The 18125-nt window shown below is 40.9% G+C and overlaps 2 protein-coding genes across 3 annotated transcripts; both read right to left on the bottom strand.

The window, feature by feature from the left end:
• Window positions 1-102: 102 nt before the first annotated feature.
• On the bottom strand, window positions 103-10250 carry calua (calumenin a). 2 transcript variants are annotated; one of them, XM_041029843.1, is made up of 7 exons: window positions 10155-10250; window positions 2843-3067; window positions 1805-1998; window positions 1474-1640; window positions 1328-1388; window positions 810-1009; window positions 103-713 (listed from the first exon to the last, which is right to left on the bottom strand). In XM_041029843.1, the coding sequence occupies exons 2-7, from the start codon at window positions 3058-3060 to the stop codon at window positions 609-611; spliced, it is 945 nt and encodes a 314-aa protein (XP_040885777.1). In that variant the 5' UTR covers window positions 3061-3067; window positions 10155-10250; the 3' UTR covers window positions 103-608. The 2 variants fall into 2 exon arrangements, with proteins under 2 accessions (XP_040885777.1, XP_040885776.1); XM_041029842.1 differs by lacking the exon at window positions 10155-10250 and adding an exon at window positions 9766-10091.
• On the bottom strand, window positions 3843-7801 carry LOC121175953. The gene is made up of 2 exons (XM_041029841.1): window positions 7546-7801; window positions 3843-5853 (listed from the first exon to the last, which is right to left on the bottom strand). The coding sequence occupies exons 1-2, from the start codon at window positions 7799-7801 to the stop codon at window positions 4064-4066; spliced, it is 2046 nt and encodes a 681-aa protein (XP_040885775.1). The 3' UTR covers window positions 3843-4063.
• Window positions 10251-18125: the final 7875 nt, after the last annotated feature.

Genomic DNA, 18125 nt, shown 5'->3' with positions numbered 1-18125 from the left:
TTTAGGACATTTTGTTCTGTGATTATTCTTCTCTATCTACGCTGAACAAAGTGACGGCGAGTTTTTCCATCGTTTTGCTCTAAAAGGCTCAAAAAACAAACCTGTGGACGTTTGTTTTATTGATGAACAGTAAAAGTTCAGTGCAAAATATAAATCACTCTCAGTCCGAGAGTGAGTTCAACACAAAGGTGGAAATTAGTTTTATAGTGTTATAAAATGTGCAGATACAATGACTTTTCAAACGCACGTCACTTCATCTCGTCTCCTGCAACTTTGACTTTTTAATACATGAAATAAACTGATGCACAGAAGTGAAAGAAATATCAGTGAACGGTGACGTGAACCTGCAAAGCACCAATACCAGGAGAATCGGCAAAGACTGAAACATTTCAAAAGAAAAAAATCGAGTGTCATACGAGCAGAAACAAAGAGAACGTGTGTTTAAAGATCAAACTGAGCCGTCAGAGCTGTTTCCACGTCTGATCAGAGGTTTCCACCTCAGAGTTAAAGCCTGAACACGGAATTCAAAGCTTTTCTTTTTTGTTTACAAAATAAATTATTCTTCAAAAATCAATTTTCAGTTTTTCAATCTAAAATCAGCTTCGTCTCTAAAACTCGTCGTGTTGTAGTAAAGCTTCTCCAAAGTCCGTCACCTGACTTCCAACAAACACGTCGGATTTGTCCAGAATTTCTTTCTTGCTCAGTTTTCCATCCTGAACAAAGACATAAAACACAGGTGTTACACAGGTAAAGAGAGAGCAAACAGGTGAGAGTGGGTACGAAGCCGACGTGTTAAACTACAGTCTGACCTTGTTGGCATCAGACTCGTGCAGCAGGTGTTTAGCTTCGGCCTCAGCGTGGTCGTAGTCAGAAGGAAGAATCCAGTCCAGAGTTTCCTCTTTGTCCATCTTCCCGTCATTGTTCTTGTCTCTGAACTCTGAAAACTGTTGCCGTTCTGTGGCCACCCACTCCGGCTCGTCCTCATCGTCCTCTGCAGCGTACATGTCACCTGCAGGAGAGGACACCTGATTAAAGCTCAGAGGAATCGGACTCTTCAGGCTGTCGTCTCTGTACACGCTCACAGTGCAGGAGCAGACAGGAAGCTCCTGGTGGACTGAGCGACATGAACTGACTGTACTACCTGTCCACCTCAGGTGGCCTGCTCTTCCTCCCCGTCCTCCTCCTCCTGACTCATCTCCAAACCTCCTCTAACCCTTTGAAACCAAACTCCTGTGGCGTCCGTCCACGTGTCCCTAACCCTAACACAAGCTTCCCTCTGAAAATCTGCAGTGAACTTTTTCTCGTCTGTTAAAAGTTGCGAACTTACCGATATACTCCTTCAGATCGATGAATCCGTCTCCATTCTTGTCGATGTCTTCCATCGTTTCCTGTGACGGCAAACAGACACATCCTGACTCTGTGACACGCTATGACATGAGTGACATCACATCAGGTGAGTGATATCAGCCTCACCTGTACCACGATGTCCTTCATGTGTTCGTGATCTTCAGGATGAAGGAAAGCGGTGAACTCGTGTTTGTCTGCGATCAAATCTCCGTTTCTGTCTGCGACTCTGAAACGTCTCTCGTCCCTCAGCATCATGTGGGTGTAGTTATACTCTGTGTCTGTGTGAGGGTCATCTATCAGAGGCAATCAATCAATCAAATGATCAGAAGATCAATCAGAGAACTGATCAGCGTCTCTGCTGTTTGACTTGTTTGATTCAGTAAAAACAAATGAACTTTTTACAAATGATTAAAAACTTTTTGAGTGAAAAGTGAGTGAAACTCTTTTCAGTTTTTACCCAGATAGCTCCCGTACGTGACGTTCTTATACTCGTCCCAGCTGATCAGGCCGTCGTCGTTCACGTCGAAGTCTTTCCACTGACGCTCCACGCTGTCGTAGACGTGCTTCTTCTGAGCGTCTTTGATCCAAAGCTTCAGTTCCTCCTCAGAGATAAAACTGTCTCTGTTCCTGTCCATTTTGTCCACGATGATGCTGCAGAGACAGAACCGTAAAAGTTAGAAACACAGAAAGTTTTCAGTCCCGTCTGTGACGGTGAAGTCGGCCATATCCCTCATCACACTCAGAGTGTTGATGTGCTGCAGAGGAATTCTCCTGTGTCCAATGCTGTTAATGTTTGAAATGCTTTAACAGGTGAACGCTGATAAAACCTCAAACATTTCGTTTCCACTTGTTGAGTCTGTGGCATTAAAGCTAAATAAATGAAGAAACAACAACAGAGTCAGAACTCGCTGATTTCCACCCAAGAATGTTTCTGACAGACATCGACATGCCTGAGTGTCGAGCAGCGAAACGAGGATCAGTGCGAGGAAAGTGCTGACGCACACATCAACACGTTTCATCACTGGACTCCTAACACTGTTTACTTTATGTTCTGTGTCACGAACATGTCCAAACATTTCAGTGCAAAGGAAAGACAACGACACAAAAACACAAATGTTCCGTCCAAAGTCAAACTGAGGTGAACAGGAAACGTCCATCCTCAGCTCAGAGCAGCCTGTGATCATCAAAGCCAGGTGAGATGACGTGTGTACACACAAAACAAACAAGGGAATCTGCAATAAAATGACACAAGTAGCTTCTACACAAATGTGGACAGGTATGTCTCACACACACACACAGGTGCACAGGTCACGCGCAGCTGTGCAGAAAGATTTTGTGCTACATGTCACAGTTTTCTATGTGAGTTGTGCGACGTGTCTGCTGAGATCTGATCCTGTTTCTGTCTGACAGTCAAACGTCCTCTGACTCTGCGTCTGACCTCCTGACTTCATGGTCGTTATATTAACAGAGGATGAGCGTTGAGCTCTGAACTCACCCGAGCCTTCGTTTGCTCTCCTCTGGTGGGAGGTGGTCGAAGGTCTTCGCTTCATCTTGACCCAGAAAAGCTTCGTGGTCATAGTCGTAGTTCTTGTTGTCGTCGTGTTCGAGGCGGCTGAGCGGTTCTTCGTGAAGAACTCTACTCTTCTTGTCTGTCGGTTTCGTGCTGCCGTACACGATGCAAAGGACGAAACACATCAGCAACGGACGCATCATTGAGACACTGACACAGACACAGATTCATTAAACGTTAGAGACATTAACATCAGACATAAAGGAAGAGAAGGGTTAGGGTTGTGAGTTTTCCTGCAGCTGCGTGGTCAGGAGCTAATTCCATGTTTGTCTGCAATATTTTCATTTTCTGCTGTTTTGCGTTTGTTTCACTTCATTAGAGGTAAATTTGCCTCACGTTCGTGGTTCCTGAAAAAAGTTTTCTGAAGTTAATAAAATAAGTTTTCACCAGTTAAAACACAAACAGTTCAAACACTGAGCTGCGGAAACGTTCTGCTAACATTAATACAACAAACATTACTGAGGCGTTTTACAGGATCTTCCATCTTTAGAGGAGCATTTTTTACAGTGTGGTTCAGTAACTTTCTCTGCTGCTCGTTCTGCAGACTCTCACCTGATGCACGTGGCTGTTGGGTAATTTTTTACAGTGTAGACAGTGAAAGAGTTTATCCTCCATCAACACAAACTGTGACGAACTCAGAGACCGTGCAGCTGTTAAACCTCTGTGCACGTGATGAAATCAAGCTTTACAGAAACGACCTGTTTTTAAAAGAATAAACCCACATGAATGAAACTCGGTCACTGAACTCAGGTAAACTCCGCTGTGAATGTTTGAACAACTAAGTTATTAATAACTGACGTAATGAAACAGCTGACTGATGTGAAATCACTGACGATGATGATGATGAAGCGTGAAAAGAAACCATAGACTGTATAAAACATGGACGTAGCACCCGTGACGTCACCCATTGGTTTCGGGGAGTCGGTTCTTTTTTTTTTTTTTTTTTTTTTTTTTTTTTTCAACTTTATTGAACATCAGACAAATATGAACATACAATTGAACATGACAATCTCAAAATAACATCCAAATACAGTACAAATTTGAAAACACCTTCTTTGTTTCAAAAAAAATAAATTAAGGGAAAAGGAGTTAAATAAATACCAATAAAAAATAATAAAAATAAAATAAATAAGGGGTTTTAAGGGGCTAGAATAAATGAAGCTCATCTATAATTGTGCATAATTTATTTGCATTGGGCATATCTAAGCGTCTCAGACACTTTTGGAGGAGGGAAAATTCATTTTTAAGAGCAGGCCATGAGGGGGTGGACTTGGTATATCTACATTTGTGTATAAAGTATTTTGTAATAATGATAAAATTATTTATCAAAAATTTAATTCTTTTATCTTTAAGCACAACTCCGTTTCGAATATTTTGAAAGGACCAGAATTCAATGTTGTAATTTCTATAATTGGAAGATATTAAATCATGAAGAGATTTCCATAAATTCTGGACTGACTCACATTCATAGAATAAGTGTTCTGTTGTTTCAGGGATTGTTTTACAGATATAGCAATTTTCTACTTCAAATTTGAATCTTTTTTTCATGAATTCATTCGAAAGATAAATACTGTTTATAGTTTTAAACTGGACTTCTTTGCGTTTTGGAGAAATAGGAAATTTTAAATATTTTGTTCGAATTGATGAAATTTCAGATTTATTATAATCTCTGAGAGACAATGAACTTTTCGTTATACCTGAAAATAAAATATTTACTAAATACTTCCTAATAAATTTATTATTACATTTTTCATTTACTAGGTCCAACTCATCTAATTTCACTTTATGTAAATTTGGGCAGGATATGCACAATATATTATTTCTTATTGATTGGATAAAGGCATTTGGAATATTTTGTACAACTGTCTTGTATACGTTATATGAACAGGACATGTTATATTTGGCATTAAAATCATTGAATTCAAGTATATTTCCATTTTCATCCATTATATGTAAAATAGACCAAATTTTCTTTGTTAACCACTCTTCTATAAACATAGATTTCCTTCGATTCAATATCACCCTGTTATTCCATAAAGGTACATTATGGGGGCTGAAATTATGCTTGAATATCATCTTCCAATGTAATAGAACCTGTTGGTGAAATTTCGACAGTTTTATGGGAAGCTTGGAGATTTCAAAATCACATACGAGCAGAAATTGAATACCTCCAACCTTATTAAAAATAAAAGCAGGTAGTGAAAACCATATCCCATTATCATTTTTCAAAAAGGACTGGAGCCATCTAATTTTCAGCAAAATATTCATAATCTCAAAATCAATTGCCTTTATACCACCCTCCTCATAACCTTTTATCAAGTCTCTATTATTAATATAATGATGTTTATTTTTCCATATAAAGTTAAAGTTTGTTCTATTAATTTCCTTTATACATTTTTGGGGGATTGCTAAAGAATATGCTGGATAAATTAATCTGGATAATGACTCAATTTTGGTTAACATAGTTCTTCCAAACAGTGTTAAATCCCTTTGCAACCAAATATTTAAGCGTTTTTTGCATGTTTCACTAACATTTTGAATGTTCTTTTTTACCCTTTCATCTGCATATTTAGTTATCCAGATTCCTAGATATTTGACCTCGGTTTTGATGGGGATATTATACAATGAGGATTCAGAGGAATTGTGAATACTCATGAGTTCACATTTGTCCAGGTTCAGGAGCAGACCAGAAGCCTGAGAGAAAGTCTGTATTGTATCCAAGGCCAAAGGGATTTGTTCTTTATTTTTTAGAAAGATTGTTGTGTCATCAGCAAGCTGACTTATGATTAATCTGTTGTTATTTATTTCTAATCCTTTAATGGAAGAATTTAAGATAGTGATAGCTAATAATTCAGTGGCAACAATGAATAAGAGAGGTGAAATGCTGCAGCCTTGTCTGATGCCTCTTTCAATCCTGAACCTGGGACATGTGCCGTCTGAGAGGGAGACACAGCTGTTAATATCTTTGTATAACATGGCAATCATATCAATAAATGTATCACCAAACCCAAAGAGTTTAAATGTATTAAGAATGAAAGCATGTTCGATAGAGTCAAATGCTTTGTGGAAGTCCAGAAACAATATAAAACCGTCATCCTTAATTAGGTGATTATAATCAATAAGGTCCAAAACCAAGCGGATATTATTATGTATCGATCTGCCTTTAAGAAATCCTGACTGTGTTTGACTAATTATTTTGGAGATGCCAACTTTTAATCTTGTAGCCAAGACCTTTGTGAGGATCTTGTAATCCGTATTTAAAAGTGTTATAGGTCTTAAGTTATTTAGAATTTTTTTATCTTTCCCGGGTTTTGGAATGAGTTTGATTACCCCTTGTTTCATGCTTTCCATGAGTTCATTTTGATCTATACATTCAATTATAGCTTGGAATAATAACAGTTTTATATCTTCCCAAAAATGTTTATAAAAATTTGTTGTTATTCCATCTGGCCCTGGTGAGCGGTCAGACGCCATGGTTTTAATGGCACAATCAAATTCATCCAACCTTAAATCTTCATCACATATTTCTTTAAAGTTATCATCAATTATTGGAATTTGATTATTTAATTTGTCAAAGAAGGATGTGGCATTTTGTTCTGAATATGATGATTTGTAAAGGTTACTGTAAAAATTATGGACTTCCTTTGAGATGAGTTTATTATCTGTGCATTCCTCCCCATTTATTATCAGACTACAAATTGAATTATACTCTTGTCTCCGTTTTTCTAAATTGCAGAAATAGGCTGTATTTTTTTCTCCCTCCTCTATCCATTTGGCTCTGGACCTTATATACGCACCTTTGGCTTTGTGTACATACATCTCATCCAATTTGGATTGTAATTTGTTGATATTTTCTTTGTCTTCTTCAGTCCAATTCAACTTACTATAGAGACTCATAAGTTCTTTGATCACACTTGTTTCTTCTTCTCTTCTCACTTTGTTTAGATTTTTGCTAAATGTTATTGAAAGTTTTCTAATACTGAATTTTAGATATTCCCATTTTGATATTGCTGTGCCAATAGCCTCATCATTTTTGATATCCAAAATAAGTGTTTTAATAGCGTTACAGTATTCTACATTTTTTAACAATTGGGAATTGAATTTCCAATAATTTTTGAATTTATTATTTTGGTCTTTGTTTTTAAGATTGAGAGAGATAGTGCAATGATCACTTAAAGGGGAATTAGATATTGTTGTCTCTGTAATATATTGTAAAACTGAATTTGAAACCAACCAATAATCAATACGTGATCTGCTTAGCCCATTAGGTTTGAGCCAAGTGAACTGTCTCACATTTACATTTAAAGTTCTCCAGACATCAATTAGATTATTATTTTTGGTGAAATTTTCCATTATCGGGTTACTGTGTTCCCTTAAGAATTTTGAGGGCCATCGATCCATCCATTCATCAGGGGTTATATTGAAATCACCACCAACTATTACCTGATCAGTGAGGAATTTTGACTTCATTTCGTTGATAAGTGTTGAAATTTGATAGAGCAAAATTTTGTTTTTTTGATCATTGTTGTACCCATAGATATTAACCATACTAAACATCACGTTGTCCACATTCAAAACACAAGCAATCCAATGTCCATCTTTATCTGCCTTGTTCCACAAAACCTTACCAGGACATCTGTTGAGGCAGATGGCAACTCCAGCTGACCGGTTTGTACCATGACTGAAGAATATTTTATCTCCCCATTGTTGTGACCAGAACTTAACATCAGTCTCATCAGAATGAGTTTCCTGTAGAAAGACACAATTGGCTTGCTGCCCCTTACAAAACAGAAAAATAGCTTTGCGCTTAACTGAGTCTTTAAGTCCCCTTGTATTAACAGAGAAAAAAGAAATGTCAGTTTTTAACTGAAACAGAGAACACATAAGCAAGATTTATGAAAGGTATAAGAAGGTGGGTTAGAAAAATCTTGAGGCAAAAGTCCCATCTTCTGAACTGTACCACTGATTATTCCTTTCAAACTAGTATCAGCCCATACCAGGAGTTTCTGTGATGCGCTTGCCCTCGATGAATCCATAGGGGCCTCTGAACCCCGCAGCCTTCCCTTCCTTCCTCGCCTGATCGATCTGAGGCCACAGAGCCTGTCTGGACCTCCAGTCCTCTTGGGTTAAGTCTTCGGCGAATCGGATTCCCTCTACTTTGCACACCGGAGAAGCCCTCGTTCGTTTCCAGATGTCATCCCTTACGGCACGTTTCACAAACAGGATGATGATTTGTCGGTTTTTATTCTCCGTCGCTCGCCCGACTCTGTGAACAACATCCACCTCTTCATCCATCTTCGTCTTCAGGTCTGGAGCGATTCTTCCCAGAAGCTCCACAACCTCTGCTCTGATGTTTTCATTCACTTTCTCTGGCTTTCCTTTAACACGAAGGCACCATCTTCTTTTATATCTTTCTTGCATCAATAAACGTGCTTTGATGTTATCATTATCTTTCGAGAGAGATTCCATCTGTTTTTCCAGGCTTTTTATTTTCGTTTTACACTCTTCCAACTCTTCTGAGTTAAGCTGCACAGATTTAGCGATATTAGCTAGCATGGTGCTGTGTTGTTGCATTTGTTTGCTAACTTCCTCCATTCGGTCATCAAAACGTTTCCCCAGCATTTCGATAGCTTTCAGAATAGCGTCGGTAGAAGTGTCGGTAATGTCTTCCCGTGGTGAGCTTTTGGCTTTCTTCTCTGTGTGTGACTTTTCTGGGGTACTTACAGGTGTCATCATCCTGTCCCGTTTGTTGCAGCTAGCATTAGCTGTTTCCATGGGAGTTGAATAGTCGTGCTCGCTATTAAGCGAGAGGTTTTTTACAGCTGAGGGTTTAGCGCTGATATTTTTCTTCATATTTAGGCTGAGTCTTATTATCAATCAAAAAAGTGGAGTATCAAGCCTCAATAAACTTTCACATCGGGACTCTATTAGGAGCTCGGGCTGATGCGACTACTCAGTACGCCATCTTGGTCGGACTCCTCGGGGAGTCGGTTCTGTGACCAAACCATGGGCATTGGAGCTGCGCCATCTTGGATTTTAGTGGGAGTGTACTTTCCATATTTGACGGAGAGGCGGTTACTGTACGGGTCAGCCGGAGTCAGCCGGCCGAGAACCCGGCCACTTAGCTCTGAGCAACCGAGCAAGCCTAAGGCTAATCAGCTAGGCTAGCAAGCTAAGCGGCAGCTACATCCACTACACAACAGTCCCCGAGTCCGACCCGACTAGCTCGACCCCGTACGACCGCGACACACAGCATACAACAGAGATCATGATGTTGCTGCTGTGTTTTAAACATGACTGTTTCAGATAGAGAGGCTTTAGGTGGAGCTGCAGGGTTTGGTGGAGTTGTGGGGGGGGGGGGGGGGGGGGGGGGGGGGATTTATTTCTAGCCTGTTATTTAACTGTTAAACATTCATATTAATAAAATATATTAAAACATTATTATTATCGTCATTATTATTAATGACAATAATAAAAATAATGATAATAATAATAATAATAATACATTCAAATGTTTAATATTTACCGGCTTTCACCGCTGCCTCCATCCACTATCCACTTAAAGTTACAGCAGCCGCTGACTGACGGAGCTGCTCTGTCCATGCAATGTCGGACTTTTTAAACAGAAAAATGAGACCAAATAAAATTGTAGCCTAGTATTCCCACAATAAACGGTCTCTGAGCACGGAACACACCGCAGCAGCGTTCCTAACATTAGCTGCTCCGGTCCTCTATCTGTATCAGCAGCGACCAGAGATCGGCAATGAAGTCATAAGCTAGCGGCAAAATATGCTAATACATGCTAATTAGCGCAAACATCCAGGTAAAATAGTGAGAAATTTACTTACCGAAAAAAAAAAACTGTAACACAGACTCCTTAGACGGTCGGTCTAAGGACGGTCTACACTACAACAAGCCAACAAGCCCCGGCCCCCCAGTTTTCACGGAGGTGGAAACTATCAATAGAGACCAAAAACAAAAAATGTACCAGGCTGTAAATATGATTTTCAGGCTGTAAAGTTCGCTATTTTAACATGGGGGTCAATGGAGAATTGCTCACTTCTGGAGCCAGCCTCCAGCGGCAGCCGAGGAACTGCAGCTTTTTGAACACGGAAGTGATCCTCACTGCTGAAACCTTCAACTCCCCCCTTGAGAGAAACCGTAACGCAGACTCACACGTGCATGGATGGAAATCTGCACCGTGCTTTGCTGAGGACACAGACACCGGAGCTCTTACCTGATCGCTGGCACCTGGACGCTTCTACCGTCCGCCGACGTTGTCTCACCGTCTCCGTGTCCACTGTCTCTACATCACACATCGCGGCCGCTTCCGTTCCTCCGCAGCCAATCCGGAGCCTCGTCGGACCAGTTTCCCGACGCGATAGGTCCACTTCAGCAAAGGCCCGCTGTTTGTCAATGACGTAAGAGGGCGCGCTCATCGTTCTCGCTCGTCATTGGTTTTTTTGAAAGTTTGGACCAATGGACGCGGCCGCAGAAAGAAATCGGTGAGAAAAGTTTGAACTGCCACGTCGTCAAAGCTAAAAAATAAAAAAACGTTAGAAACGATGGAAAAGTAAGAAATTCATTTAATTTTTATCAAACACTGAAGAAAATGGGTAGGGTAAAATAAGTGACGGTTATGAACAGGCAGAGGCTGCATTCTGTTTTTATTCTTCAAGAATCCAAAACTTTATTTGTATTTGTACACAAACAGTCTGGACACAGCAATTCCTGTGTGCTGCTCACAAGTTAAAACTCCAATAAATACTGTACAAGTGGAAAATAAAAAAAATAAAAGGATTACATGCTATAAAAAAAACACAAAAATACACTGTGTATCCATATTTATTGCATGTGTTAAAATGCACACAGACACTTCAGATTAGTGAGGTAGTTGCTGTGAACAGTCCATTGTTTTTCCTTCACTCTGACTGTGGTCGGAGAGAAGCTGCTGAGGAATTTTTCATCTTCTGTTTTGTTCTTTTTTTAGAGTTTACAGTTCAGTCCTGAATAAAATCAACACATTCACGAAGTGGATGAAAGTAGTGAGTGTGTTAAAAATAAAAATCAGACCAAACTGTAATCTGCTGAGCACACAGTATCCACTGTTCTGAGATCTGAATGCTGTCCCTCTAACATTGTCCACTTCCTGTTTGTATCATGTTCTATATGATAGGGGGTTTTAACCACGATCAGTTTTGACTGATCCTCGGGGGACCCAATTTGTGTGTACCCCGAGTTCAACGGTACCATCCTTGAGTCTCTACGACCTTCCGTTCCTGAGTTATGGTAATTTTAAATCTCCCATATAAGTCAACGGGAGAGTGAAAATTTACCCAAGTATGAGAGGCCATAAGTGTCCTCCAGAAAGTGTTTAGGAGTACATTTCAGAGCATTCTGAGTCAATTGGACCCCCCTTTGTGTCAAGCTGAACTCAAGCTGGTTAGGGGCTTTAACCAGAGACATGGGAGCTTTTCCCCCCCCCCCCCCCCGAGTCCAATGGTACCAGCCTTGAGTCTCTACGATCTACGGTTCTGGAATTATGGGCATTTGAAGCTCCCCAAATATAAAGTGACAACGTTTCAAGTTATTCAGGTCTTCCTCAGGTCAAAGGCACACGAGAGAAAACTATCCAGGTGCTGCTTTCTGCTACGATGTTTCCTCCTCAGCAGTCTGAGCAGGAATGAGCACTCTCAGTAGCTCTCCCTTTATATATCCTCCAAGCTCCACCCCTCTCAAACTTTCTCTCTCCCTGAATTCAGGTATGAAACTTAACTTTTAAAGTCTTTAACCCTTCCCCTGCCAAATAGTATTAAAATAAACAGTTTTTAACCTTCATAACATTGAAAGCCACATAAACATGAATTTAAATTTAAAAATGTTCATTATTGTATTATTTTATGCTGTTTTTTAATATTTTTTTATTTTTTATGTAATTTTTTTGTTTTTAACTAAACAACAATACACATTTAGTTGAACTTAGGGTCAAGATTAAAGATAAAAATAGGATTGAAATTAGGATAATTAGGAAATTAGGACTATCTTGGTGACCCCCCCCCCCCCCCCCCGTCTCATCCGACGACTGGACAGTTAACAGGGAGCCAAAGGCAATGCACTGGCCGACGCACGTTATTGGTAGCTCTCCACTCCTGTATCCCCCATACCTTCTATGACTATAATCTGGCCTCAAAGAATACAGTCGTGCCTTTAAATTCATTTTCAAAGTACGATTATAGTCCAGATCAGGTTTCATACAGTAATATACTCTTTAATTATCCTGAAATTAATAGATTATGTTTCCAGTCCAGTAAGCTGTTAATATCCTCAGGGCACAGATCCTAGATGATTTGATTTCCAGTAGTTTTAAAGTTGTTGTGATAATCTTCAGTTAAGGATTACGTTTAAATTCCAGCATCACTCTTATACTAATATCTTTTTTAAAGGTTTATGCTTTTCAGCTCTTTGATCTTGGTTAAGGTTTATCCTCAGTTAAAGGCTGGGTTTAAATTTTTCACTCCTTCTGGTGTTAATCTCTTTCTTAAAGGCTTATGCTATTCTACTTGTTAGTGCGGCTCCGTCTGTTATTTCAAAAATGCCCACTTAAGCCGTAGAGTCCATGAGTGTAGTTGGCGCGTGCATCAATAAAAAACTCCGTTCTCAATTTGTTCCGGGTTTATCTTTTACTGAAGATTTTCTTTGTTGAACAAATACATAAAAACATAAACTTAAACGAGCACGGTCAAAAACTAGTGTGCTCTCCTGGCTCCACAGCTTCAACTAAAAACTCAAATAACCACACGCAAGCTATTACGTTTACAGCCAATCAGAGGCCAGCGCTGTGGAGACGCTTGTTCTTAGCCAATACAACAGTTCTGTTATAAATGGCTCTAACACTACTTTTATGTTGTGGTTTATATTTACGGTCATTGTGATATTGATATCTTTAATAAAAAATTATGCTTTTCTAATCCTAGTTTAGTTTTATCAATAAGTAGTTTGAATTCCTATATCCGTCTGTTTGGATTAATCTTTAGTCCAGACCTGGGTTTGAATTTCCTCCTCCTTCTGATGTTGCTATCTTTTTTAAACATTTATGCTGTTCAGCCTTAGGTTGTCTTATTTTTTATGGTTCAGTCAAACTTTCAGGACACATCATCAGTAGTGGACCACAGGATCACAGAGTGTTTTGGCCATTATCACTAGACACTCTCAACCGAGTGCGGCCCTCATGGGGTTAGAGTCTTTAATGTCAGGTTTTAAATCTTATCTTTCAGTTTTAATAATTAGGCAGACCCCTCTTTAGAATAGGTTTTAAATTTCCTGTTTTTTCTGTTCTTAGTGTTAAAGCAGCCCCCTATTTGGGATAGGTTTTAACTTTTCTGTTTTTTAGAATTAAAGAAATCTTCTATTTGGGATAAGTTTTAATTCTCAATGTATAAATGGTTCGATTCTCTAACTCAGGTTGAGTGGTGGAGAGATACCTGATGTAGATTGTCCCCTTGTGATGAATCCAAGGTCTGGCTGAAGAGTTGAATAAGTGATGAAGGAGAGTTGAGTATCCTGATGCTGGTGTCTCCGTGTCCCATTTCCTCTCTGTTGTTAATCTCTGAAATCTCCTGGTTCTACACAAAACATGATATAGGAAACCAGAAAGAAAAAGGGCCTTATCCTGTGTTCCATACACCGCACAACCCCAGGATATGCTGGTACTAGTATAATCTTAACCATACTTACCAAAAAAGGTAAAAAATATTTTTTGGGAATTGTTCCTTTAATTTAAAAAAACAAAACAAAACGTTTTTATTAAATTTTCTTTATTAAGGAAACAAGTCATTTACTACTTTAGTTGTACAGAGAAACTGAGACAAATACTGACCATGAAAATAAATTCACAGTAAGTTCCTTTATGTCCTGGAAGTGAGGATTCTCAGAGTCACTCATCTTTCTGTCTTTTTCAGTCATGGTTTTAAAACATTTTCTGTTATAATGATGTGTTTCTGCTTTTCCTCCTTTGCAGATGTATCCGACCTGTGATTGTACACATAAATCTTCTCCTCCCGATTCTTGAACACATGAGTATCCTTCATTTTCAAATCAGGTGTGTGAAAGCTGTTCCATTAGAAATAAACGTCCTCTTCCTGGTCCTGTCTGTTTCTCTCTTCTGTTTTTAGAAATAGGGAGGTCCCCTTTTTGGAATAGATTTTAAATTTCCTGTTTTTTTCTGTTTTTAGTGTTAAAGTAGTCCCCTATAGGTCTTTTGGTGTGCAGGGGACACTCCTAAAGACCTTCTATGACTCTGTGGTGGCTTCAGCCATCCTGTACGGTGTAGTCTGCTGGAGCAGCAGACAACAAGGAGACAACAAGGAGATGGCCACCAAGACAACACCCTCAGCAGACCATCAGCCCCTCATGTTCACCTCCACAGATGTCTACAATGCACTAAGCCGGATCAACGCACGCAAGGCTGCTGGCCCAGACGGCATTCCTGGACGCGTGCTCAGGGCATGCGCGGAGCAGCTTGCAGGGGTCTTCATGGACATCTTCAACCTGTCCCTCACCCAAGCGGCTGTGCCAACATGCTTCAAGTCCACTTCCATCGTGCCAGTGCCAAAACACTCCTCCCCAGCGAGCCTGAACGACTACCGCCCTGTAGCACTCACACCTATAGTTATGAAGTGCTTTGAGCGACTGGTCCTGGCTCACCTCAAAAACTGCCTCCCACCCACACTGGACCCTTACCAATTTGCCTATCGCAGCAATAGGAGCATAGAAGATGCGGTATGCACAACTCTGCACTCTGTACTCACACACCTGGACAACAAAAACACCTACGCCCGAATGCTGTTTGTCGACTTCAGCTCAGCATTCAACACCGTCATCCCCTCCAAGTTGACCACTAAACTTGGAGAACTGGGCATCGACACCTCCCTCTGTAACTGGATTACGGACTTTCTGACCAACAGACCTCAGCATGTCAGGTCAGGCCACATCTGCTCCAACACCACCACACTCAACACCGGCGTACCACAGGGCTGTGTGCTGAGCCCATTCCTCTACTCCCTCTTCACCCATGACTGCAGACCTGTAAATGGATCCAACACCATTATCAAGTTTGCAGATGACACCACAGTGATTGGCCTCATCAGCAACAACGATGAGACTGCCTACAGGGAGGAGGTACAGCACCTGGCCACGTGGTGCGGCAACAATAACTTGCTCCTGAACACCAGCAAGACAAAGGAGCTTATTGTGGACTTCAGGAGGGTGAAAAGAGGCACACGCAGCCCCATTCACATCAATGGGATGGCTGTTGAACGTGTCTCCAGCTTCAAATTCCTGGGGACTCACATTACAGAGGACCTGTCCTGGTCCACCAACACCTCCAGCCTGGTCAAGAAGGCTCACCAGCGCCTCTTCTTCCTGAGGACACTGAAGAAGAACCACCTATCTTCAGCCGTTCTGGTGAACTTCTACCGGTCTGTGATTGAGAGCATCCTGACCAGCTGTATCACAGTCTGGTATGGAAACTCTTCAGTCGCTGACCGAAAGGCACTGCAGCGGGTGGTGAAAACTGCCCAACGCATAACTGGGACTCCACTTCCCTCCATTGAGGAGGTCCAGAGAAAACGCTGTCTGCGACGAGCTCGCAACATTCTCAAGGACTCCTCTCACCCTGCAAATGGTCTGTTTAACCTCCTGCCCTCCAGGAGACGCTTCAGGAGCCTCCGCACAAGAACCAGCAGACTCAGGAACAGCTTTTTCCCCACAGCTGTTTCCTTATTGAACTTAGCCCCCCTGTAACCCCCCCACCTCCACCTCCCACACCAACCCTGCCCCCCGACGACATCCCCCCCCATTACCCACACACACCAACCATACTCCTCACACCACCCACTTTTCTTCTCTATATAGTGTACATATATTCATAAATCCATCTATATAGTAAGTTCATATTACCTGTATATCTGTACATACACTTAGATACATAATGCATCTGTATAGTATGTCCATAATACTTATTAACTGTACATACTGTTATAAAACACTCATCTGTATATCATGTTTATATATATTCATATATGTATATATCTTATGTGAATACTGTACATATTGCACTTTTTTTTTTTTTTGCCATATCCTGCACTTGCTGCTTTTGCACTTCTGGTTAGATGCTAACTGCATTTCGTTACCCTGTCCCTGTACATGTGTAATGACAATAAAGTTGAATCTAATCTAATCTAATAACTGAGAAGGAGAGGAAGAAGCTGGACAAAGTCATCAGGTAGTCCAGCTCTGTCCTGGGCTGTCCTCTGGACTCAGTGCGAGAGGTAGGAGACAGAAGGGTCCTAACAAAACTGTCATCTATGTTGGACCATGAGTCCCACCCCCTGCAGGACATCCTGTCAGCTCTGCAGAGCAGCTTCAGTGGCAGACTGACAGACAGATGCTTCCTGCTGCTGTCAGACTGTATAATGAGCATTGACACACAAACTTGATAACAATTCCAGGCAACTATCATTGCAATATCAATATCAATGTGCAATAATTCAATTATTAGTGAAATATCAATGTGCAACACTTATCTCCATCTCATAATTATGTATGTACATACTGCAGATTTCTTTCTTAGTTTAGTGCTTAGTTATTCTGTTATTGGAATAGTGCTTATTTAATCTTGTTCCAGCCATATTGGCCTCTTACTTATATTTACTTAATGTACTGTACCCCTGCTGTTGCTAAATGCAATTTCCCCACTGAGGGACTATTAAAGGATTTCTTATTTACCTTTGAGTTGGTGTTATATTTGATTTAGGTAAAACGAAAAAGTTGAGCATGAATCACAGTCATATGTTGGCTAATAAATGGCCAGTAGCATGATAATTTCAAATTTCTTGTCAGAGTTTCAAACATACAGCAGCCACACATTATATAAGGGTTTGTCTTTTTTTCGGGGGGTAAAAGTTTCCTTATCTTTGCCCTCCTGCAGAGCCAGCGGCTGCGTTTTCCAGCGCTGACAGAATGAGTGCGATGACAGGTTAAGAATGATTAATGATGATTGTAGTTATGATGGTTTTGGGGAAAGAGTATGGAGTGAATATCCGCTGGAAGTGTGCTCTTGAGTGAAATATGTGGGTGGCTCTTAAAAGAGCTTTTTGTCGAGTTTGAAATGATTTGCTGGACTTTTTGTGTGTTTTGTTGGCAGCGAGCTTGTTAGTTTTGGCCGCCTTCTTCGGGCTGTTTGGAGGTTTCTTAGCTTTCTTCGCTGTTGCCTTGATTGCTTGGGGCTTCTTGGTGGCTGCTGGCTTCTTGACAGCGGCGGCAGCAGCGGTCTGGTCCAGATTTGTTGCTCGGCTTTGCGGCCTTCTTCTACGGTGCTTTCGCCGGTGCGGCTGGGGCGGCTGTGACGGCGGCTGCAGCTGGAGCGGCGGGTGCAGCTGTGGCGGCGGGCACAGCTGGGGCGACCTCTGCCGTCTTGTTGTCGAACAGCTCCTGTCAACGACTCGGATCAGAATGATACACAGTTCCCTGCTAAGACATTAATTTATACCCACCGTGAGAACCGCGGAGACTCAACCCAGCCCGCCGCGCTCTGCTGCTGCAGGAATACAGGAGCCACTTGTGCTTTCTCTGCCGCATTAAATCTGTAAAATACACGTTTGGTGGAAGTAGTAAAGCGTAAAATCGAATCGAAGTGATAGCGTAGGAGTTTCTCTTCATGTGGAATCCATGTAAAGCTTAAGATTTTTCTCCATTTTGTTTTAAAGCGTTTAAAGCTCTCCCATCTGCCGGCGCTCGGTGTCTTTTCTCCGTGATTTCTCTCCTAAATGTTTTAAAATCCAGCAGAAGCCCAATGAAACGAATTTGACAGCGAGACGACAGGTTTGTTCAGAGACACGGTGCAAAAACATTCAACTCTTGACTGTATTTTTTCGTTAAACAGCAGTTTTTTCGGCATCTACAAACACACGCACGTTGGTGGAGACCACCGGCTGAGCTACTTCCTGCCACAGTGTGTGTGTGTGTGTGTGTGTGTGTGTGTGTGTTTGTGTGTGTGTCATCTGTTTACCTCCGTTTTTCCCTTTAATTCATAATAGAATCAGACGTGAATCGTAGTTCTGACAGTCTGAAATGTGTCAGGCAGATAATCAATGGCTGCAGTACAACAAAGGAGATAATAAAACAATCATTTAGTGATATGATTTGTGAA

Source organism: Toxotes jaculatrix, chromosome 22 (genome assembly GCF_017976425.1).
Source record: "Toxotes jaculatrix isolate fToxJac2 chromosome 22, fToxJac2.pri, whole genome shotgun sequence".
In the NCBI taxonomy this organism is placed as follows: domain Eukaryota; kingdom Metazoa; phylum Chordata; class Actinopteri; family Toxotidae; genus Toxotes; species Toxotes jaculatrix.
The sequence above is the reverse complement of the archived record's forward strand: the minus strand, read 5'-3'. Positions and strand labels throughout refer to the sequence as shown.